The 25,785-nt window shown below is 39.8% G+C and overlaps 1 protein-coding gene across 2 annotated transcripts in view; it reads left to right on the forward strand.

Moving 5' to 3' along the window:
• trrap (transformation/transcription domain-associated protein) overlaps window positions 1-25,785 on the forward strand; it is a 133,162-nt gene that overhangs the window by 1,695 nt on the left and 105,682 nt on the right. The window contains exons 5-20 of one of the 2 annotated variants that reach the window (XM_051667374.1): window positions 9,928-10,011; window positions 10,126-10,182; window positions 10,271-10,396; window positions 11,217-11,294; window positions 11,831-11,919; window positions 12,052-12,148; window positions 17,852-17,990; window positions 18,353-18,431; window positions 19,127-19,361; window positions 19,543-19,873; window positions 22,026-22,123; window positions 22,291-22,479; window positions 23,025-23,216; window positions 24,135-24,300; window positions 24,410-24,666; window positions 24,753-24,953. In XM_051667374.1, coding sequence (XP_051523334.1) covers window positions 9,928-10,011; window positions 10,126-10,182; window positions 10,271-10,396; window positions 11,217-11,294; window positions 11,831-11,919; window positions 12,052-12,148; window positions 17,852-17,990; window positions 18,353-18,431; window positions 19,127-19,361; window positions 19,543-19,873; window positions 22,026-22,123; window positions 22,291-22,479; window positions 23,025-23,216; window positions 24,135-24,300; window positions 24,410-24,666; window positions 24,753-24,953 — 2,418 coding nt within the window. Of the gene's footprint in view, window positions 1-9,927; window positions 10,012-10,125; window positions 10,183-10,270; window positions 10,397-11,216; window positions 11,295-11,830; window positions 11,920-12,051; window positions 12,149-17,851; window positions 17,991-18,352; window positions 18,432-19,126; window positions 19,362-19,542; window positions 19,874-22,025; window positions 22,124-22,284; window positions 22,480-23,024; window positions 23,217-24,134; window positions 24,301-24,409; window positions 24,667-24,752; window positions 24,954-25,785 lie in introns of both variants that reach the window. The other variant, XM_051667373.1, reaches the window with a different exon arrangement.

The raw sequence follows: 25,785 nt of genomic DNA on the forward strand, positions 1-25,785 counted from the left end.
TTGTAGCAGTCCATGTAGGTCTACTCATGTTGCGTCAAACTTTTCCATTTAATTTTCTGTTTAACATATGTTTTTGCAGTGGTTGATCAACCAAAGAGAGACATGTCCATTGCTCGCTTCTGTATATGATTTATTCATAAATTGAATAGCAGCTTTGGTTTTTAAGCTTCTGAGAGGGCCAGTGTAAATTTGACCATTTAGGTAACTAATCTTGTTTTACTGATGTATAAAACAGCAATAAAGTCATTTAGGAACCTAGTTCTCAGCTTGTTTTGGATGTGCAGCCAATATATAGAAAAAGGGGGGAAAAATCCAAAAAAATAAAATACTTATTTGGGGTGGATCAACTGCATACAGTATGCAGTTGATCCACCCCAAATAAGTATTTTATTTTTTTGGATTTTTCCCCCCTTTTTCCCCCCAATTTGGAATGCCCAATTCCCAATGCGGTTTTAAGTCCTCGTGGTCGTGTAGTGATTCGCCTCAGTCCGGGTGGCGGAGGATGAATCTCAGTTGCCTCCGCGTCTGAGACAGTCAACCCGCGCATCTTATCATGTCGCTTGTTGGGTGCGTTGCCTTGGAGGCTTCACGCCATCCACCGCAGCATCCACACTCAACTCACCACGCGCCCCACTGAGAACGAACCACATTATAGCGACCATGAGGGGTTACCCCATGTGAGTCTACCCTCCCTAGCAACTGGGCCAATTTGGTTGCTTAGGAGACCTAGCTGGAGTCACCCAGCACACCTTGGGATTTGAACTAGCGAACTCCAGGGGTGGAAGCCAGCGTCTTTTACCACTGAGCTACCCAGGCCCCCCTCCCAAATAAGTATTTTAATTAGGGCGGTCAGAATGAATGCATTAATGCATGTGATTAAAGTTTAATGCGTTAATTTTTAATTATTAAATTTTCGATGAACGCATTTACCGTTAGTACAGCATAAACATTGGTGTGAAGGGCGGAAACTTTGTAATATGTCCGCCCGGAGTCATTACACTGATGCACACGCCACAGCGCCAGAGCCCTTCTACCAAGTTTAGCCTACAAGGTTAGCATAAAATATTATAATAAGGCAGTCAAATAGACATTCTAGTTGACTGTTATGCTCTCTCTTATGATAGAGCCGTGAGGTTGTTATCTCAGTAAATAAAAAAGAACCTCTGACAGCGCTTCCCTGTCCGTGATAAAAAGGACCTCTTAACACAATTTGATGTATAAAACAAGCCCAGATGGGGAGTATTTTTCAGAAGCATGTAAGGCATATTTTAATTACCACAGAAGCAGGTCAAATCTTAACTATCACCAAAACGCAGAATGAGACGTTTTTGTTTGCAAGCTTTTTTCATGGTGAATTCAAAGCGGCACTCGACACTGGCATTGCTGCCCTGACGTAAATCATGAACGCAGCTTCACGATTGATGTAACAAAGTGGATAGGCACAGTCTGCCGTCAGATTAATAAAGCGGCGGATGACATTTTGAGGTATTTAATGCCCATTGCAATAAATATGCAACCAATGGGGAGACTAGTTTTTTAAATTAGTCAAACTCCCACTTAGACTTTGGGAAATGTTTAATATTATTTGAATTGGTGATATTTTAGTGCATTGTCTTTATATTGTGGAAGGCTTTGTTTGGAAAATATTAATAAAGCATTATATTGCTACATATTGTTTTGTTTCCTTTCCAAATTCATAAATGAATTTTGACAAGAAAAGAAGTGTGTGTATATATATATATATATATATATATATAAATACATACACATATATATATAAAAATACATACACATATATATATATATATATATATATATATATATATAAATACATACATATATATATATATATATATATATATGTATGTATTTATATATATATATATATATATATATATATATATATATATATATATATATATATATATATATGTGTATGTATTTTTATATATATATATGTATGTATTTATATATATATATATATATATATATATATATATATATATATGTGTATGTATTTTTATATATATATGTGTATGTATTTATATATATATATATATATATATATATATATATATATATATATATATAGTCAAATTTCAGTACTTAAAATCTGCGATTAATCACGATTAACTACAAAAAAAATTTGATTAATCACAATTAAAAATTTAAATAGACTGACAGCACTAATTTTAATATAAATTCTATTAATCAAAATTAATCGCAATTACAAAATCTAGGGAAATAATCAACAGTTATGATTTTTGTCATAATCGTGCAGCCCTATTTCCTTCCCCCGCTGGTCTCTGTTCATATCATAATATTTGGATCCGAACCATGTACCGATTGTGTCATCAACGTGATTACAAGTGGCAGCTGTTTATCACTGTAACAACTCGAGAAGATGTCAGCTTTGTTGTGTTATTAAAGTATTCCTCTCTTTGGATTTACCACTAAAACATTTTTATGCACCGAATGACACTTATGTTTGTCTGCCACGGATGCATTGAATGTGAAGGATGTTAGCGGTTGTCTGCCACAAGCCCGCAGATACATTGCAAAAGATGTAATCTTCTCTCTAGCAGGTATAAGACATGGTTCCAGAATAACTGTGATTGAGTGCCTGTAAAGACGCAAATTATGCATCACCAATAGTGGTTCATTTCTGCGATTTGGTACGATTGTGTTCATATCAGCAGGAAACCGTACCAGAATTCACATGAACCGTACCCTAGACCACCTTTTCAAGCAGGTTCAGGTGTGGTTTGCGGGTACACACCCAAGTTCTGAAAACAGCGTTCACATCACCAAAACAAATCAAACTTTGACAGAGTTTCAGCTAAGAGATTTTTGTGCCGGCTGACATGTCCAGGAATGTAAAAGTTTGCCAGACAAATTGGAAAAAATCTGTCCATCTCATATTAGTGTTTATTTTGCGCTGTAAATGCAATGGACTGTGTATAATAATGCAATATAGGTTAATAGTGACACAATCAAGTAAAATTAATGATAAATATTTGTTGATTTTTAGCTGCTTTTCCATAAAAATAAAAATAAACGTCCTTCATGGAATTAGCGTCTAATTAAAAAAAACTTAAAACAATGGGTGCAAAACAACCAAACTGCATTTTGCCACATATCTTTTAGTTTTTAAATAAATATTAAAATAACAAATCGTTAGGTTATCATAATCACGGTCACCTTAATTGGCTAAATCCCTTTTTTTACATTTATGACTGTTTTCCTCCAATTTTTCATAAAACCAAAGCATTTTCCTGTCAAAGTGAAGTCAGATATGTCCTGTGTTTCTCTGCAACTTGAGATTCACATAAGCCTGGTGTCCTTCTCTTTAGTAGATGGCAACACAAGGCTGTTAATGTGAATGTGAAGGGAGAAGCTTCTCACTGCAGGAATGCGCGAATAACACAGTTCCCTTATGACTCAGTACACTTGACATTGCGTTTATTAACGCATATGGGCAGTGCCTTTCATGACCTGGTTGAAACCTCTCTACAATAACGGCAACATTCTAATATTGGCTATGGTGTTTAAGCCCCGCCCGTTTTGGTGCGAAGCTGTCTGCTATAAAAACAGGTGCACAAACACCATTTCCTCAGAATTTCTTCCTTCAAGACAGCAATCATCTCTTGCCTAGAAGCCCTCCAATCTTCACTGTCGATATACATGAGTCAGCGGGTGGAATGTTCACAGCTACAAGAAGACTCTCCGCTCCCCTGCAGTGCTCCGGTGAACATCACTCTGCCACACCGCTTGACTCTTCACTGGTGAACGGGCCTCAGCATCCTGATTCCCTGCAGCGCTTCGGCAGGTGTTGTGTATCCTTACAAAGCAATTGTAAGCAATCTCCTCGTGAAAAGCGTGATAGAGATTGTGCCAAATTGTCAAGCCCAAAAAGGATTTTATAGCCATTATTTTCTTGTCCCAAAGAAAGATGGCGGGCTTTGGCCAATCCTGGATCTGAGACATTTAAATCATGCACTCACAAAGCGGCCATTCAAAATGATTACTCTGAAACGGATCTTATCGCATGTATGCCCACACGATTGGTTTGCATCAATAGATCTGGAGGATGTGTACTTTCATATCCAAATTGTACAACAGGGTGTTTTTGAGATTCGCGTTCGAGGGAATAGCGTACCAATTCAAAGTCCTACCCTTCGGACTGTCTCTGGCTCCTCGCATGTTCACAAAGTACATCGATGCGGTTCTCGGCCCTCTGAAACTGAGCGGCATGCGCATCTTAAACTACCTCGATGATTGGCTGTTACTGGCAAAATCTGAGGCTCTGTTATGCCAGCACAGAGACTTACTGCTTCAACATCTAAACAGCTTGGGTCTCAATGTGAACTGGGCGAAGAGCACGCTCTTCCCCCAGCCAACAAATCTCCTTTTTGGGAGTCTGCCTCGACTCCACGAGTGAGCATGCGCACCTCACGAGCGAGTGCTTTCAGGCCATACTACAGTGTCTGTCTCAGTTCAAATTGGGGAGAACACTTTCACTGAAGCGGTTTCAAAAAGCACTGGGGTTTATGGCAGCGGCATAGGTCTCTTACACATAAGATCTCTTCAGTGCTGGCTCAAGCACTGTGTGCCACGACATGCTTGGCGCCAAGGGCGCATGCGCATCACTATATCCCGCCGCTGTATAGCTGCTTTAGCAGCCTGGACAGCTCCTGCCTTTTTACCAGCGAGGTGTCGTGCTGGGGTAGGTTGTCAGGTGGAAAGTGGTGACTACGGATGCTTCCAACACAGGTTGGTGTGTGATGGAAGCCCGACTTTTGGCACCTGGACAGATGCGATGCAAGCGTGGCACATCAACCGCCTAGAGCTATCGGCTGTATTCCTAGCCTTAAAGGCTTTTCAGTCAGAAATAGCTAACTGTCATGTCCTGGTTCACTCAGACAACATGACAGTTGTGGCAAATATAAACTGCCAAGGTGGAAATTATTCACCGCCACTGTTGAGACTGACGCGTCACCTCCTTCTATGGAGTGAGCTTCATCTCCTCTCCCTGAAGGTGACATATGTCCCAGGCCACCTGAATTACAGCACGGACCTATTGTCACGCCAAGGGGTGATACCGGGCGAATGGAGACTTCATCCTCAAACTATTGAGGGTTTGGGAAATATTCATCAAAGCAGAAATCGATCTATTTGCCTCAGTAAAGAATACCCTCTGTCCACTCTGGTACTCGAAGTCCCAAGCCCCACTGGAAGTGGACGCAATGTCCCACAAATGGCCGGCGAAAGCAAATATGCATTTCCCACGGTGTGCCTGATTCACTCTGTCATATGCAAAGTCCGAGAGGACAAGGAAACAATTCTATTGGTTGCGCCGAAATGGCCCAACCAGACATGGTTTGAGGAAATTATAGAGATGCTATACAGCTTGCCGTGGGAAATACCGCTGAGGAGAGATCTCCTCTCTCAGGCACAAGACACAATCTGGCATCCCCAGCCCAAGCTGTGGAACCTGCATGTGTGGCCCCTGAACGGAGTGTGCTAGATGCACCAGAAGTGACGTGTTCAGTCATGAACACCATTTTACAGGCCAGAGCGCCGTCCACGAGATGCCTCTATGGGCTAAAATGGAAGGTGTTCACTGATTGGTGTCTCTCACATAGCAAAGACCCAGTAAACTGCCCCATACATGAAATTCTCATATTTCTTCAAGAGCGATTCGAAGCAGGACCCACTCCATCAACGCTCAAAGTTTATGTGGCGCCTGAAGCCGATGCCACTATAGGCAAACATGATTTAATCTTAAAGTTCCTTAGAGGAGCAAGACGATTAAATCCACCTCAGCTGGCTACAGTCTCAACTTGGGACCTAACTTTAGTCCTAAAAGCGCTCGCAGGACCCCCCCCCTTCAAGCCTTTGGACTCTGTTGATTCTTCATTAAGACCGTACTGCTGCTGGCTCTGGCCTCAGTAAAACAGGTCAGTGACTTACATGCACTATCAATTGACAATTCATGTCTGGAGTTTGGCCCTGGTCTTTCAAAAGCCACTGTCAAACCCAGAAAAGGCTATGTGGCTAAGGTTCTAACTACACCCTTCAGAGTGCAGGTGGTTCACCTTCAAGCTTTCTTCCCTCCTCCATTTATTTTGGATGAGGAACAATCCTTGCATTTGTTATGCCCTTTGTGGGCGCTACACGCATACGTTGAGCGCACCCACCAGTTCAGACTGTCTGATCAGCTCTTTGTGTGCTATGGAGGACACACGAAAGGAATGTCCATCTCAAAGCAAAGACTTTCTCACTGGGTCGCTGATGCGGTTGCCCTGGCTTACGAGTCGCAGGGTAAAATCTGCCAAATTGATGTTAAAGCACACTCAACTAGAGGCATGGCCTCCTCATGGGCATGGATGAACGGTGTGTCTTTACAGGACAGATGTTTTGCAACAGGATGGTCTCCTCAAAACACATTTGCAAGGTTCTACAATCTAGACGTAATGTCTCTCTCTTCACAAGTCCCCTCTGTTTAGAGCGTTTGCTATTTCGTTTGCCAAACATATACTTATGCCCCTCCCCTTAAGTCCAGGCTCCCCATCATTTTACACAACCGCTTCCATCAGGCCGTTGTAATTTACCATAAAGTCACAAGCACTTTATAAATAAACTCCCTTCCCGACTGGGTTCGTGAAGGGGTTAATTCATACTATATGACTATAGTTCATATATTCATTCTGAGTGCTCCCCTCCTGGCCCAACACGAGGGTCACTCACTTGTGGCATACTCATGTCGGTCGCTGTCCCGTGGGACTGTAAGCATGCAATGTCAAGTGTACTGAGGGAACATCTCGATTATGCACTTAACCTCGGTTCCCTGAGATGGAGGGAACGAGACATTGCGAATGCTGGCCGCACTACAAGACTCAGGGAACTGAGGTTACGTAGGTAACCGAGACCTTTCTTTAATGACAACCAAAACATACTTGAAATATTCATATGACTACTTTTATTAAATAAAATTTAAGACACAGCATATCCGCGTTTGTGCACAGTGTCTGTAATGGGTGCTTTAGGTGCAAAACTTTAATATAGGAAACTTATCCAAGATGTAATCAATATCAGTCGTATTCGAGATGCAGGATCACATAATGAAACGCTGATGACAATAAACGCCATCATTATTATAACTTAATTGGTAATAATCAGCTATGTGCGTTCACATATGGCTTTATTTAAATGTTTGAGCATGAAAACTATGACTCGGGGATGTTAGAATTATGTGCTAGAGACGTCATTACATAATGACGTAAAAGAACCGCTGAATCATTTTTTGAACCGGTTCATGGAAACGAATTGTCCGCAAGAACCGGTTCGTGGAAATGAATCGGACTTACCATCACTACACAGTGGTGTGGCGGATGTCTGAATGTTCACAAACAGTATTCACCTTATGCGCCAGAGAAACTAGCACGTGGCCATCTTAAAAATGTCTTTGATCTTCCGGTCTAGCGCATGTAATGTAGTAATATATATATATATATATATATATATATATATATATATATATATATATATATATATATATACATTCACTGGCGGCCAAAAGTTTGGAATAATGTACAGATTTTGCTCTTATGGAAAGAAATTGGCACTTTTATTCACCAAAGTGGCATTCAACTGATCACAATGTATAGTCAGGACATTAATAACATGAAAAATTACTATTACAATTTGAAAAAAAATGTCTTAAACTACTTCAAAGAGTTCTCATCAAAAAATTCTCCACGTGCAGCAATGACAGCTTTGCAGATCCTTGGCATTCTAGCTGTCAGTTTGTCCAGATACTCAGATGACATTTCACCCCACACTTCCTGTAGCACTTGCCATAGATGTGGCTGTCTTGTCCGGCACTTCTCACACACCTTACGGTCTAACTGATCCCACAAATGCTCAATGGGGTTAAGATCCATAACACTCTTTTCCAATTATCTGTTGTTCAATGTCTGTGTTTCTTTGCCCACTCTAACTTTTTCTTTTTGCTTTTCTGTTTCTAAAGTGGCTTTTGCTTTGCAATTCTTGGGGGGATTGCACCCCTGAGTCTTCTCTTTACTGTTGTACATGAAACTGGTGTTGAGCGGGTAGAATTCAATGAAGCTGTCAGCTGAGGACATGTGAGGCATCTATTTCTCAAACTAGAGACTCTGATGTACTTATCCTCTTGTTTAGTTGTACATCTGGTCTTCCACATCTCTTTCTGTCCTTGTTAGAGCCAGTTGTCCTTTGTCTTTGAAGACTGAAGTGTACACCTTTGTGTGAAATATAATTTTTTTTGGCAATTTCAAGCATTGTATAGCCTTCATTCCTCAAAACAATGATTAACTGATGAGTTTCTAGAGAAAGCTTTTTTTTTTGTGCCATTTTTTTTTTTTTTAAACTAATATTGAATTTAAGACATGCCAGTCTATTGCGGCAACTCAAAAACAAAAACAAAGACAATGTTAAGCTTCATTTAATGAACCAAATAGCTTTCAACTGTGTTTGATATAATGGCAAGTGATTTTCTAGTACCAAATTAGCAATTTAGCATGATTACTCAAGGATAAGGTGTTGGAGTGATGGCTGCTGGAAATGGGGCTTGTCTAGATTTGATCAAAAATGATGCTGTTCAAAAGTGTTGTTTTTACATCAGTAATGTCCTGGCTATACTTTGTGATCAGTTGAAAGCCACTTTGGTGAATTAAAGTACCAATTTCCTTCCGAAACAGCAAATTCTTGACATTATTCCAAACTTTTGGCTGCCAGTGTAGATATGTAGATTTCTATAGTGTTGATGTCTGAGTGTAATTAGATAGTGAAGTGGATTTACAGGTTCTATAGTTGCCAAAATTGATCATGAGTATTTTAAAGTGATCAGGGAATGTCAGAAGAACTGGAAGCAGAGCAAGGAGATTTTAAAACAAAAGTAAATCATTCACATCACACAAGATCCTACCTTCACGCTGTGGACGTACTGATATGCCTCCGTGCTCATGAAACACAAAGTCATTAAAAATATCTCTAAGACACCTCTGGCGATCTTCTAATGTCATTCAACCATCGCGTTATTGTTCAGGTGAGTAGATTTTTTTGAGTGTTAAACCTGGGACGGGGAAGGCGTGCCACTATATTCTCTCTCACACATACACACACAAAAGTGTACGTTTTATTTTATATTCCGTTTACAACAATTTTAATCACATTTAAGCCTCTTAAAAATGTGAGTAGGAAAAATAATTTTAAAAAGTACAAATAATTTCCTTGGTCGTGAACTTGCATGTAAAATAATACGAGCTGTCCTGTTTGAAATTTCATGTCAACTACACATTTTAACACAAATTGTTAAGTTGAAACCTTAAAAAATTAAACAATTACATGTATAACAATGAAACTCTTGTATCATGAAAAAGTGCAGTGTGTCATAGCTGTCTGAATGTGATCTTTCAGGTCCGATTTACCTTTGTGAGTGTCAGAAAACAAACTTGTACAGTGACAGAAAAACACCTATCGAGCATTTTCACATTGTAAAGGGGTGCTGTGGACTCACGCCATCAACTCTTGATGAAAAATACTTTCTGTGCTCCCACACATAATCCATTTTGATCGACTCTTCTCAGTAGCTTAAATACTAACAGGAAGTTAGATGACAAAGTTCGGAAGAGTGGAGCGCTGAAAAGGGGCGGGGCTGAATATGGTGAATACTGTTGCTCGGCTGTTTCGAACTTTTTACTTCTGAACGAATAAGAACTTCTCTGGAAGTATATTGAGGCCTTAACGGAAACCCTGCTTTGACGTCAAACGAACCCTGGTGCGTACCAAAAGTGCTAGTGTGAAAGCACCCTAAATAAAATTCATAATGGGATTGCCTGGTTCTTGGGTCTACCGTGAGTCTTACCTCTTTGTTTAATCTTTTAGATTGAAAGTGAGGAGAATGTGCTCATATGCTTACGCATTATCATTGAACTGCATAAACAGTTTCGTCCGCCGATCTCCCAAGAGGTGAGATGCAGCCCTCTGGCCCTATTATGTTGGCTAGAATCTGCTCTTCTATATTTCAGTAAAGGTTATTAAAGTGCACTCAAAGAAATTCAATCTTACTGCCAACACTTACAGATTCATCACTTCTTGGACTTTGTGAAGCAAATTTACAAAGAACTGCCTAAAGTTGTGGTAAGCTGTTTTTTTTTACATTATGTTGATTTGAAGCACACTGCTATTCATATTCTAGTTTCTAAAATTTTCTCTCTCTCTCTGTCAGACAAGGTATTTTGAGAATCCTCAGGTTATAGCAGAGAACACAGTGCCATCTCCAGAGATGGTGGGCATGATCACCTCAGTGTTGGTGAAGACCGCACCAGAGCGTGAGGACAGCGAGACCCGGACGGTACTGCCGCTCACATTCATATCTAGTAGACCCTTAAAATAAATCATCATCATTCTCACTTGACAAATATGATCAGCAGAGACACAATGATGAGAGCGATGTGCTTTAGTCCAGAGAATGGTACTGTTTGTAAGATTGTGTGTGTGTGTGTGTGTGTGTGTGCTCTCTAAAGTACCAGTAAGCCTGGGCGGTGAAAGTAAAACTGATAAGATCTGAGTGTCCAGCTGCTGATCTGTTTGGATTCTAAATGGATCACTTTAATTTAATGAACATTATGCATCAATATTATAGTAATGGCATCAGGCCAGTCTTTATGTGCAGTTCACATTCATTAGGAATTCCAACGCAAATTATATTTACGTTGTATAGACACTAGATGGTGCTAAGTTCCTGCCTTTGGCTGAAGCAAACACTAAAAAATATATTTTGAAATATTTTGATTTTCAATTTCATAACAAATTTCCATCAAATTGAATTGAGTAATTTTTAACAAAATTAAATAAAAAAAACTTAGATATTTTAGGTTTAATTTAATTTTAAGATAACAAAACTCAATTCAATGGAAATTTGTTATGAAATTGTAATGTGTAGACCTTAAAAACAGGCTTACATTTATTTTTTTGAGTGTAGAGGTGCAGTTAATACAGTCGGTTAAGAAGTTTTTTGATCTTTTACTCTTAATGCAGGAAGAGAGGTTTTTATAGGTACTAAAATTTAAAAAAGACATGCTTTAATTAAACGTGTATGTCATTAGTTATATGATGACAAGTGGTTTGGGGTTTCACCGGTCTTTTTAATTTGTCTGTTCTGTGTCCTCCAGCATACCATAATCCCCCGGGGATCACTGTCACTCAAAGTGTTGGCAGAGCTGCCCATCATCGTAGTGCTCATGTATCAGGTGAGGGCTCATAAAAACATTCATTCAATATCGACTTAATGCCAGCCATCTTCTATTTAAAAAGGCATGTCTCATCAGTCATTGTAAACATTCAGTGTTCTTTAAAAACCTTATACTCTATCAAAAGTATCTTGTAAAATTATAGTAAAATTATTGTCTTGATAAATTTGTTTTTTTCACTCTGTTATTGAAGGCTTTAAGGGTAAAGGAAATAAGTTTTTAGAAATTTGGCATTTTATTATTTGCATTATTACAGGTGTAAATCATGTTTTTCAGTAAAGATTTATTAAATGTTCCAAGACATCATTAGATTATGACCTGCTTAGACATAGTGGTAGATTTATGTAGTCATTTGTCTATTGATAAAAATGTGGAAATTCTGTTTAAAATGAAAGGATTTTTTATCTTTGAATGCATGCTATAGTTGGTGTAATCTTTCTGCAACAGTACTTACCTTTCAAGCAGAGCCCTGCTTAGTCATTTTCCCCACTGTTATTCAACACACTAATTGCTTTTCCATGTGATGTCTTTCCTAGCTGTACAAACTGAACATTCATAATGTGGTGTCGGAGTTCGTGCCTCTGATCATGAACACCATCATGCTGCAGGTGTCTCCACAAGCTCGGTCAGTGACCTTGTGCATTTAGTTGAGTTGTGTGTGGTGTTACATCACTGCTAATGCACTGAAATGGATTTCATAGATGCAATTTAACACGTAGTGACATTTAAAGCTTTTCCTTATTTATATCTGTGACAGGCAACACAAGCTGTTCAACAAGGAGCTTTATGCAGATTTCATCGCCGCTCAGATTAAGACCTTGTCTTTCCTTGCTTACATTATTCGCATCTACCAGGTATAGTGTTACCGCCTTCTGGAAAATTAAGTTCAGTCACCTTTTAATTAAAACTTGTTTACATTTTTCTTTTTTTCCGATTAACATTTTTTTATTGATTCATATAGATAACAAAGAAAAGCAAAACATATATATATATACAGAATCAACATTTAATCCCACTATTACCCCTCCCAATCCCCAACCCCACCCTGACCCTCAACAAACATCCCTGTGATCACACATGATTATAGACACACACAAAAAAAAATAATAATCACTCAGATTTAAAACGAAACTTTTCTCTCCACTGCCCCTCCCCAAGAGCCCATCAAATGAATCCCAACTTCCCAGCCATCTACATGACGCTTCCTCGAAAGCCACCACCCTCCCCATCTCTGTGCACCATTCTTCAAATGAGGGCGCTCCAGCTGACTTCCATCCCCTTAAAACAATTTGTCTGCCGATCATGACACTGGTTGGAACTCAATTTTTTATGCGTTTATCTCCTATATTGATGACCACCCCATCTCCTAAAATACAGAGCCTGGGGCAAAATGAAATTTGAGTGCCCAATACGTCACACATAAAACTCTGAACCCTCAACCAAAATTCTTGGATCTTAACACACTACCAAAATACATGGGTTGTGTCTCCATCTTCTGATTGGCATTGCCAGCAGGTGGGTGTGTCTGACCAAGCCTATACAATCTAGAGGGGGTTCAATAGAATCCATGTAAAATCTTGAATTGCATAAGGCGCACCCTTGCATCTCTAGATGCAGACTTGACATTTTTTATAATCCTAGCCCACGCTCCCTCCTCCAATACCAAGTTTAAATCTTTCTCCCATACTCTCTTGATAGAAGTTAAAGCTCCATCCCCCAGACTCTGAATTAGTAGGGAGTAATACACTGATGCCTCATGACCTTTTCCAAAAGCAGTAATCACCACTCCCAGAGTATCTGCCACTTTAGGGGGGGTGTATGCTACTCCCAAAAATAGTACAGAGCAGGTGGCGCAGCTGTGAATACCTAAAGAACTGAGATCTGGGAATCCCAAAATGTTGAACAAAATTTTCAAAGGATCTCAACACTCCACTCTCATATAGGTCACCGAGTGTATTAACCTCCCTCACAATCCACTCTGACCAGCAGAAAGGGGACTTGTTGATCCATAATTTGGGGTTCAGCCATATGCTCGAGGCAACATTTAAATAAATGTCCGAATTAAACACTCTGGACACTTTTGTCCATACCGAGTGCAAATGCGAGATAACGGGGTGTAACTGAACTTCTCCGATTAGTTTGATTGAAAGGCTTTCCAATGGCAAAATAGGGGCAAGAACTTCCTGTTCAATTCAAAACCATGGAGGGGCTCTCTCAGGTGCAGGCGACCAATGAGCCAAATGTCTGAGACCGAATGCATAATAATAAAACAAAATCTTGGGTAGGCCTAGCCCACCTTTGTCAATCGGCCTATGTAACTTACTGAAATGTAATCTGGGACGCTTACCATTCCAAATGAAGGACTTTGCTATGCTTTCAAATTGCTTGAAAGAAGAGAGGGGGACATCTACAGGGAGAGATTGTAGCAGGTAGTTTTTGGAATACAATTCATTATAATAACATTAACCTTCCCAATGTAATGAAGCCCACTTGTCCACATCACTCTAAAACCTTTTTATTAAAGGGTCAAAATTGACTCTAACTAAATCACACACATTTGCTGGGAATAAAATGCCCAAATACTTAATGCCCTGTTTGGGCCACTGGAAGGTGCCCAGCTGAAAAGCCGTTACCGGGCAGTATACTGTCAGAGCCAAAGCTTCGGATTTAGACCAATTGACTTTGTATCCTGAGAATTTAGAAAAGGAATTAATAATTCTGTGGAGGCAAGGCATAGATGTAGTAGGGTCGGAGTCGAATAATAAAATATCATCTGCGTAAAGCAAAAGTTTATGCACCACACCTCCCACCACCACCCCTGGAAAATCATCCTCCTTTCTTATCACGACTGCTAATGGTTCCAGGGCAAGACAGAACAATAATGGGGAAAGAGGGTCTGGGTGCCCCTATCCAGAGTAAAATAATCTGAAATTAAACCATTTGTTTGTACCGCCGCTACTGGGTGTCTATAAAGTAACTTAATCCATCCAATAAAAGTATACCCGAACCGTATATTTCCAAAATCCCATTCTACCATATCAAATGCCTTTTTGGCGTCAAGTGAGATGGCAGCGACCGGAGATTGATCGTTCGCTACTGACCACATGATATTGATGAGACGCCTGATGTTATCAGAAGAGCTGCGGCCCCGAATAAACCCCACCTGATCAATATGTATAAGAGATGTCATAACTTTACTTAATCGGTTAGCCAAAATTTTTGACAATATTTTAATGTCTAGCTGGATCAGGGAAATTGGATGGTAACTTTTACACACTTGCATCTTTGTCCTTTTTAAGAATCGGACTGATCCGGGCTTTTGTCATGATTGGCAGAAGCTTTCCATTCTTTAGTGATTCCGTATTAACTTCTAACAAAAGTGGAGCCAGTTCTGTATCATAAGATCTAAAAAAAAAATCAGTGGCAAAACCATTTGGCCCTGGAGCCTTGCCTGTAGGCCTTTAGCATTTGTTGGAATTCAGGACTTTGCAAAAGGGATACATTAAAGTGCAAACTATATGTTTTTATTTATTTCTCCTTATGTGGCAACACTTCTGAACACATCAGGGTGTGATCTGAGACTAAAATGTTTCCAACTGAGCAATCAACAACAGATTAAATGAGGGACTTCGGTATAAATAAATAAAAATCTGTTCTATATTAAATCTTATGGACTGATGATAAAAATGTATAGTCCCTACCAGATGGGTTCAAAAGTCTCCAAATATCTGAGACCAAGATTTTTACACATCCTATGGTGGAACCAGCACAAAAAGAAACAAAAAAGGCGCTCAGTTCCTCGAACGGTCAAGTGAATGTTCAGTGAGTCGGTCCACTCGGCTGCAACGTGAGTACCACAAAATAACTTACACCATTGACTTTATGAAGGACAATGCTTGCTGTGGGCATGTGAATGTTTTACGGCCATCCTTAGCATCTATTCTCAATTTGGCCGGGAACATCAGTGCAAAAGTCCTTCCGTTGATGTAAGAGTTTCTTGCATTCCTTGAATCGATCACGTTTCTCTCGTTGAATTCAGAAAGTCTGGGAACAAGAAAATGCTGTGGTTTTTCCAAGAAAGCCTTCCTTTACTTCTTGCCTCGCATAACACGAGATCTTTATTGGATGATCTCAGAAATTCTCCATATCCTCCAGCTTCTCCCAGACATGCTTCAAATCCTTCTTGGTCGCTAGCGGATTAGCAGATAATTCCCTCTCCGATGACTCCAGATAATCAATCCGTTTTTCGACATCCCCCACTCTTGTAACCACCTCAGTGAATTTCGTCTCCATGGCAGTGATCGATCAACGTATTACAGCAAGATCCAAGTCAGCAACGACCTTCGTTAGCATTGCCGACATGCTCAAGAATTCTTGCCGAATTTCCCTCACTTCTCCGGTCAAATCGGCTTCCTGGTCCGTGGCCTTGTCAGGGGCATCAGCTTGAGCACGCAAGTTTCTTTTAATGTCTCCAGAGCCCGAGGATTTTGAATTCTTTGACATATTGTCTTCCTAGAACAGTTATGGAACAGGGTGTATCGAATTTCTCCGGTTTATGACATTAATAGTATTAAAACTAGCAAAGTGCACAGAGCTCGCCATTCACTGAACCTCGCATGGCATCATGTGACTCCATCTAAATGTTTCTTAAAGTCACAACTTGCTCTGAAATAACCCTTTAAGCTCTGAAGGTGTTTTTAAAGATTTGCTGTTTCGGTGGCATGCCTAAAATTAAAGGCTTAAAAAATTAAAAAAACAAACAAACAAAGAGGTTGATATCATTTTAGAGAACTTTTAAAAAAATGTAATGATATAGACTATGATAAATTATCAGACTCTCAGCCTAAGAAAATGCTTTAAAAATCACACACACACTATCCCTAACCTTGAGCCAAAAATGTACTTTTTTTCTTATTTATCTGATTTGACCTTATTTATCTAAGGGTGTAAATAAAGTGTCTCTGCAAAACTGTTTTTTTTTGTTCCCAATCATGTCAACTGTACCTGAGTAATATTTTGTGTTGATACAATAGAGCGATCAAAAGTTATAGCATTACAAATATAATTTATCCCAGTGTCCAAATACGTCTTCAATAGACCTTTTTCACACTCTGGGTTTTGGAATGCGGAAGTAAACGTTTGCAGGGTAAGCTTTGACAGCGGTGAATGGGAGATCACAGCAGATATTATTTTTACTTGCCCATTTGCTCCAAGACCAAAAGAAAAAATCCACAATTACGTTTAAATTACTTTCCAGAAGAGGAAAAAAATAGAAGTTGCCAAATTTACTGTCACTCTCAGCAGCTGTAATCGAAACCCCCTCGCTGCTGTTTTTTAAACCTAATTCCAGGGTAATATAACAATAAGCATAATGTTAAAATTTACACTCAATATATAAAAAATGTATAATATAAAAAAAATTGCAAAATTTACGCTGCTAAATAAGGCAGAAAGGCGTCATCACAGTCTGTGAAAAAGGTCTATTGCCAAAAAGCCTCTCCAAAAAAATAAAACATAATAATTGTACTTAAGCACTAATTACACAACAATGACTAAAGGTATGCTTTCTCTCCAGAGTATGCAGGCATGAGTAACAAGATCTCATTCAGTTCCATTCTGTGTCATTTGAGCCATCACTGAGTCTGTGTCATGTACTTGCACCATCTCCTGGTAGCCATATGTAATTAGAGTGAACAATCCTTTCTGCCCATATTTGGAAGACTTCCACCTCTGGTTGCAGCTACCTGAATCCTAGTACTTTTGGGGTAGCGTTCCATGATGCTGTACAACTAGGCTGGTTGTATTCTACTCATTTGAGAGCTTTCCAGCAACATATGTCACATGGCTATTTGATCAGTTTGATGTTTTTACTGATAACAATAATATATACAGTGCAAAATTATTAATACATTATCAGAACACTTCTGATTTGTCTGCAAATTTCAAAGCACTTGTTCAGTTTTGGTCATAATGCCTACATGTATTATACAGTACAGCTTCTAAGCTTTAAAATTATACCTATTTTGTGTTGGTCAAGACTGTAGTTATTCATATTTTGATGATAATTTTTTTCTCAGTAGGCCAATCCAAGCTTAAAGGGTTAAAGGATTAGTTTCTAATGTCGCTCCTAGTTTCTAGTCCACTCTAATGTTGCTTTAAACCGGCATGATTTTATTTTGTCCGTGTAATGCAAAAGGAGAAATCGAAAGAATCTTCACACAGCTTTTTGCTATATTATGAAAGTGAATGGTTACTCCAAGAGGAGGACAAAAAATAAGGACAAAAAACACAATAAAACCACAGTAAAAGTAGTCAAACTAATTTGTGACTATATTAGAAGTCCTCTTAAGCTACACAATTACTTTGTATGATGAGTAGAGTTCCCACTCACTTTTATGGTACGGTAAACCTTGTGAACGTTTTTTTTAATTTCTCCTTTTTTTGTTCCACTGAAGAAAAATGAATGAATAAAGACAGAATTTTAATTTTTTTTTTTGACCTCTTCCTTTAATTCTCAAACCATTGACTAATGTGGCATTGTGATGTGCGTGTCTCAGGACTTAGTTGGGAAGTACTCCCAGCAGATGGTGAAAGGGATGTTACAGCTGCTGTCTAACTGCCCCCCTGAGACGGCTCACCTGCGGAAAGAGCTGCTGATCGCTGCCAAGCACATCCTCACCACAGATCTACGCAGCCGTGAGTCATCCTCTGATGCCACCACTAAACATATTGCAGATTGTTGGCAGATACTGCCAACTAAGAGCTATTGTAGGAGCGCTCGCATCTGGTGTTAATTACACTGCTAAGCTTCATGGGGTACCGTTTTGTAATGGCTGCATTCTCTTTGAGCTTCACCTCTCAATCAATAGCATTTGAGAGAGGAATCTGATACACTCTGCTTAATCATTAGTCCTGTGGAGAAGGTTAAATGAATCAATAGGAAACTCTCACTGTTGAGGCCTGGCATTGATGTGTATCATGGTCCATGGGCCTTTCGTCATGTTGGAGGGTTTCAGAGTCAGCGATGGCATCTGATATAAAGTCTGTTTGTGTTGCAGAATTCATTCCATGCATGGACAAGCTTTTCGATGAGTCAATACTCATTGGCTCTGGATACACTGCGAGAGAGACACTACGGTAAGAACGCAGATCAACACCTCTCTGCTCATGTTTTGAAGCTCAGACGGGTGTAACTAAATCTGTGATGGATTCCTAGACCTATATAACATTGTCCAATTAAAAGCTAGCTGCAATCCTTTAATTGGCACTGCACATATTTAGATGTTAGATGTTTCATTTTCACTCCATATCAATGCACCTTGTATTACTGGAGGGCACAATCTTTTTTTTCTGTGGAAAAGCAATTGGGAAAGTAAAGTTGGGTTCCATCCACTGCATCAAATCAGAACTGATAGTTAAAGGTGCGTGATTGAGCTAAAAATGCCCCACTGGACAGCGGAGATCCAGATGCCCATCTTCATGTGCCAGGCTGTCCTTGTGCTGCCCACTGTCTGATTCCCTGCCCCAGATGTCATATGCCTGCCAAACCCTCTTTCATCCACGGCTCAGCCTTCAGCAGGCAAATTTGGCAGGATTTGCGACCTGTCAAAGTCATTAGTGTTGTTTATTCTGAATCTTTGCCTCAAAACCTCAACTAAAATCCCTCAAGTATCGACACAAGCTATTATCATCCATGGAAAAGAGTTATTTGCTCTTTGAGTGATGTTTATGATCAATTTCAGACTTGATTTTTCAACACCACTACCTTCCAGTAGGGATGAATTCATTTGTCTTACAGAGTCTTTTGTTCCTTCTGTCGATGGTGTTTTTAGGCCCCTGGCATACAGTACGCTAGCAGACTTAGTGCACCATGTCAGACAGAACCTGCCATTGACCGACCTCTCCCTGGCTGTGCAACTGTTTGCTAAGAACATTGACGATGAGTCCCTGCCAAGCAGTATCCAGACCATGTCCTGTAAGTTGTTGTTAAACCTTGTGGACTGCATCCGTTCAAAGAGTGAACAGGAGAATGGCAATGGGAGAGACATCCTCATGAGGATGCTGGAGGTGAGACGAGCTACATATTACCTAAAGTAAACTTAATTACAAACATAATCACGGTGGTAACAAAAGGGATAGAAGATTGATCGATTGGAAGTATTTGCAAAGATCACTGTAATTACATGTTTGTAAAGTATTATAAATGTATCTGATATGAGTTTTAAAAATTCTTCCTTATTCTCAACAGGTTTTTGTGTTGAAATTCCACACCATTGCACGTTACCAACTGGTGTCTATCTTTAAGAAGTGTAAGCCCCAATCAGAGATGGGTGTTGTGGACCCAGGAGCATTAACGGCAGTTCCAGCCACCCCCACTGTAGCTACACCTGCCTTACCTCCACCTGCGCCCCCAACATCTGTCACCCCTGCACCACCTCCAGCCACACCCTTTGACAGGCCTGGGGAGAAGGAGGACAAACAGACCTTCCAGGTGTCTGACTGTCGGAGTCTGGTGAAGACCCTTGTGTGTGGAGTGAAAACTATTACCTGGGGCATCACCTCTTGCAAAGCTCCTGGAGGTGAGACAGACAGACCTGAGGTTTAATGTCTTGTTTTTGGATTGTGTCAAGTCCTATATCAGTGACCACGTTTACATGCACTTAAGAAAACGGTTTATTCCTGGGTTTTTGCAGTAAGTGGCATTCTGAAACGTCATGTAAACAAGTACGCCAATTTCCTTACACTGTTTAAGGGATTAAGAGAAAGTGGTTTAACACACCCAGGTTTCTCCTGAAAAACATGGTTTATGTGGTCATGTAAACGCATAAGCGGCATTCTAACAGATTTTCGAAGAGTACGCATCCCTGAGTTTTATGCATTGTGATGGAAATTTAAGGTTACAAACACAGCAACAACTCTGGAATATCTGGAAATATAACAAGCAATGGGGAATAAAATAGCAAAGTCTTCCTCGGATACCATGTTTGTTATTTACACAAGTGTCACGGAGAAATTACACTGCTGTGGAGAAAGCTGCTTACTGAACTAGCCGCATGTATATGGGAGTAAAGAGTATGCCACTTATACAGTGCATGTAAACGGGAACACTACTTCCTCGCAATAAGCCACTTTCTGGTGTCCATGTAAATGTAGTCAGTGGTTCTCAACCTTTAGACTCAAGGCCCCCCGTTGTCAAAAGCCCTATTCGGACGGCAATTACTTTACTTGGGGACATGAGGTCATTCTAGCATTTGCAGGGGGTAGTCAGTGATTTTTATTGCCATCCGAATCTGAAATGTCTGTGTTTTTCTCCCACCTCCTGCAAGAAAATTCCCGGCCAAATTACCTACTGTTTTTTGACAAACACCAAGGTTGTGTGGTAATTTAATTACCGTCCGAATCCACATCTCTGAGTTTATAATCCAAAAGCCGTTTTGGAAATCCTTTTTGACCACTGCTAAGTGCCATACGTTTGTGCTGCGCATGGTAACAGCTCTGGCGGTAATGGACAGTTGTGAAAGTTGGAGGATTGTGTAACAGAAATTTTTGAAATAATCACAATAATAAAGTTACGTCGCAGCTCCACCACAGTGAGTGGGAACTCTTAAGTAGAAGGGAAAGAAAAACGAGAGCCAGATCACATAAACTTTTGAAATGGTCCATTATTATGGCAGCAATGTAATAAAATTGTAATATCACATTTTAATGTAGAGATGTTTACTAAATACATTTATACATAGGGCTTGCATGACTGCTTGTTTATACGGGTCGAGTAGTCCCAGAAAAGTTGCCGGGTTAATGTCTATCTTAGTTAAAAGGTTTAATTTCCACCTCCACTTTTTAAACACTGACAGATAATTCCAAATGATGTCTGTCATTTTGATAGATAAAACATAAGAAAACAATTTTTACCATAGCTCCTCAAATTTCATTTGAACTATCTTTACTGTCCTTGATATGTGCAGCTTCTATATCTCCTTGCGTGTGCTTAGGAGAGAGCGTGCAAGTGACACAAGTCAGGTGATACGGGTGACGATACATGTGTACCCCCATTAACAGATTTATTTGGCTGCGTTGATAAACAGTCTTGTCCCTGTAGTTTCTTGATTCATTTAATTGCTCTTCTCAAGTATTTTGGCTTGCTCTGTATGTGAAAATGTACACTGTAAATGTGGTTCCCTCATGATTTAAAAATTTTATTTTCACTTTAGCGTAATTCCAAACATATTTAAATGCAAATACAGAGGACACAGTTTGTGGATTGATGATTTTCCATTTAACAAGCGCAAATGCAATCATGTGATCGACAAAAAGTCTCGCTCATCCCCCATGATTTAATCGTCATCCGAACGCATGACTTTTATCACAGAGGAGACATGAAAATGTACTTTTACAGACGTCACCCTGAGAAACAATTGCCGTCCGAATAGGGCTAAAGATAATATTCAAAGGCCCCATAATTATTTGATAATTAAAATAATTTTGTCATTTTGAGGCCCCCTTGGAAGTTTGCTGAGGCCCCCTTGTGGGCCCCAGCCCCCTGGTTGAGAACCACTGTCCTAGATGTCATTAAATATATGAGTATAATAGGCTCTGTTAAACATTTTCTATGTCTAGACTGAAAGTTTGATTTATTACCTATTAAAGGCATCCCAAAGTCTTTGAGTGGCTAGTTGTGGTCAGTATTTCCATTGAATAAGCTAATGTTTTTTGTTTGTATTTGTATTGCAGAAGCTCAGTTCATTCCTAACAAGCAACTCCAGCCCAAAGAGACACAGATTTACATTAAGTTGGTCAAATATGCCATGCAGGCCTTAGACATCTACCAGGTACGACCGTCCACTGAATAGTGCAAATTACCCATAAGAACTCTCGAGCAAAATCAGCATGCGCATAGTTTCCTTGCAGTCAGAATGCAAAAGTATGTTTTAAGAGACGTGGCAAAATAAAAGCTTACAGATTATCACAGAGCCAACCCCCTTTTGGCTAGGTACAGATTGCTGGCAATGGGCAGACGTACGTCCGTGTGGCTAACTGTCAGACAGTTCGGATGAAGGAGGAAAAGGAGGTTTTGGAGCACTTTGCTGGAGTCTTCACCATGATGAACCCTCTCACTTTTAAGGAGATCTTTCAGACTACTGTTCCATACATGGTGGAACGGATATCCAAAAACTATGCCCTACAGGTACTGGTGTTGGGGGAGCCTTCAAGCCTTTTTTATTTTTAACGAAAGTGCTGTTCTTCAAAAGCCTTTAGCTTTTAACTTTTATGCTTAATGGGTTACAATTTTCATGCAAAGCCTTATCAGGGCTCAACAGTAAGGATGGCCCGCTGGGCTGGGGCCAATTTGAGAGAGATACAGGCCAGTTGATGGAACGGTCACTTGCCCTACCAGGCCGGTGCTGAATCGTATGCCATCTTTTTCCAGTAAAGCTAGTTTTTGGGAAAGAAAACCTGAACAGGCCAGCAGAAAAAAATCCTTGCCGTTGAGCCCTGTTTATGACAGTTTTTTTATTGCAGTTAATAAAAATGGTTAAAAAATTTTAATGCATCGTAAGACAAATTAATCCAAATATATATTGCATCTGAAAGGGCAGATTTGTCCTAAATTACTACATAATCATGTAGAGTGCATGCAAGTATATCTATGCAATAATAATTTAACTATTGCATGTAAATTTCTTTATATGGTTTGTGCTGATATGATGTGGCTGTTTAATCTTTCAACAGATTGTGGCAAATTCCTTCTTGGCCAACCTGACCACCTCAGCACTTTTTGCCACCATCCTGGTGGAGTATCTTCTGGAGCGACTGCCTGAGATGGGCTCCAATGTGGAGCTATCAAACCTCTATCTCAAACTCTTTAAACTGGTCTTTGGCTCTGTGTCTCTCTTTGCTGCAGAAAATGAGCAAATGCTCAAGGTGAGTGTATTCCTATGAAATGATATGTCAAATACAAATGCAAAATGAAGAAAAATAAAGCAGCTTTTGTCTTGGAGTCGGCCAAGGTGCTTATTTAGAGTCTTGATTAGGTAATTCACAATTTTCTGAGGGATTGGACAAAGGAATCACTCACATCCTCTGAGCTCTGATGACACTGTGCTGTCTATCGCCTCCATGCCAGTAGACTTCCTGCATTAATTTTAATGCGTTCTGTCAGCTCCTCTGATGAGAAATGACACTTGTGCCTCAGACTGACAGGAAAGACCAGAGTGAAGGTCATTGTGAAAAAGTGGACGGGAAAAGGCTTCTACATCTCACTTCCTATGACCAATCAATCCTGAACCCCACTGATATTATCATCAAATATTCAGCTTCACTGTTTTAAATAGGGTTGTTTAAGATGATGGATGCAGTTTACTCTTCACTGTATTGTTTCGCATTGTTGTTTTAACTTCTGTAATTTCATTCAGAAACAGAGTAATTTGTCAGTGGCATCAGTAGGTTCGATTTGAGCTAGTTTTCTTGTTCCACGCTAGTGATTGACTTGTATGGGATTTTCAGTTGGTGATACCAGTATTTATAGAGCAGGGTCGCTAATAACTGAAATACTACTCATATATACATAATACAATTTAATGGAAAATAAGATTTAAAGATTTCAAAATTGGTGATTAAAAAATGAGCTTATTTTACACACATTGACTGAAAATGTGGAAACAGAATATGTGAGGAATCATTTATTCACAAGTCTGATTTGTTTCTGAAGTAGATTTTTGGAACTTATTCTAGGAATAATGACTAAGCGGGCATTATGCCAAGCATGCACAGATATTGCCCAATATGTCAATCTATCACTATTTCAAACTTATTATTGTATTCTCTTTCATTCTCTCATAGCCTCACCTTCATAAAATAGTAAACAGTTCCATGGAGCTGGCTCAATCAGCCAAGGAGCCCTACAACTACTTCCTGTTGCTGAGAGCCCTCTTCCGCTCTATAGGTGGTGGCAGTCATGACCTCTTGTACCAGGAGTTCCTGCCTTTGCTGCCTAATTTGCTTCAAGGTGAGTGAGATGGGGGAACTTAAGAAGCAATCGAGATGTTTGTTACCAAGAAGACACTAAAGAACAACTTTAAAATATTGACTCTTTGTTTTCCTTTGGCATCTCTTAGGGTTAAACATGCTGCAGAGTGGCCTTCATAAGCAGCACATGAAGGATTTGTTTGTGGAACTGTGTCTCACTGTACCTGTGAGACTGAGCTCTCTTCTGCCCTACCTGCCTATGCTCATGGATCCACTGGTGTCTGCACTCAACGGTTCCCAGACTCTGGTTAGCCAGGGGCTGCGCACACTAGAGCTTTGTGTGGATAACCTACAGCCTGACTTCCTTTACGACCACATCCAGCCAGTTCGAGCCGAACTGATGCAGGTAAAACTTCTGACCTTTCACATTTGTCCTCAGAGAGAGGGCCTGCGTGATGATTCGAATGTTTTGCTTAAACCCTTTTTGAACAGGCATTGTGGCGAACGCTTCGTAATCCAGCGGAGACCATCTCCCATGTTGCTTACCGGGTGCTTGGAAAATTTGGCGGAAGTAACCGGAAAATGCTGAAGGAGTCGCAGAAGCTTCAATATGTTGTGACCGAGGTTCAAGGCCCCAGCATCAAGGCAGAGTTCACCGACTGCAAAGCCTCCATTCAGCTGCCCATGGAAAAGGTAATGCTTTTATCATCCTTATACAGGTGGGATCTCATTTTGATGTCATGTTTATATTGCACTGGCTGACACCTTGCAGCTTGGATGCATCATCAAGCAAAAAACTCCACCATGATTGATTTATTACACGTGTGAAAGTGTCCACTTCTTGGAAGGTTACTGAGATAAAGAAAGAAGTATTCGGCTGGTCATGTGATCTTAACATGGTGGCCACCATGAGGTGACCCACTGAATGTAAAAAAGACTGCATGATGGTGTGTACATGATTTTAAATGTTTTTCAAAAGTATGTTTTTATATATGTGTAAAACTTTTTTAATCAGGGAAAAATTAGTGAGTGCACCTTTAAGGGAAAGTAGAACCTTGTGAAATTCATTTATTGTACACATCTATTCAAATTTAAGAAATATTTTAATAGTAATTTTTTTCAAAACACAATCACCATGGCATACAGAAATGCTACTTTTATTTTCCGGCTTACTTGAGAGCCATCTCTATAAAAAGTAACAAATCCAGGGGCCTCATTTATACATTTATAAGTTCGTAAAATTATCTTAAATGTGAACGTATGACAGTTTCCTACATTTTGCTACGAACGTTTTAGAAAACATCCGTACGCAGGAAAAGTGTTCCTAAATGCACCCCACTTTATAAATCACAGTTCATCTTAAAAACATGCGCACGTGAACGAGCGCCTGTACTCCACCTATGGAACGGCCACAAATATCCAAATATGGTGAAACAGAATACAATAAAGCACATGCGCAAGTTATTCATTCGTTCATACATTTATTCATTCATATGGAATGTTCTTGTGCGGTTGGCAAGGTTTT

This window comes from Myxocyprinus asiaticus, chromosome 32 (assembly GCF_019703515.2).
Source record: "Myxocyprinus asiaticus isolate MX2 ecotype Aquarium Trade chromosome 32, UBuf_Myxa_2, whole genome shotgun sequence".
Taxonomy (NCBI): domain Eukaryota; kingdom Metazoa; phylum Chordata; class Actinopteri; order Cypriniformes; family Catostomidae; genus Myxocyprinus; species Myxocyprinus asiaticus.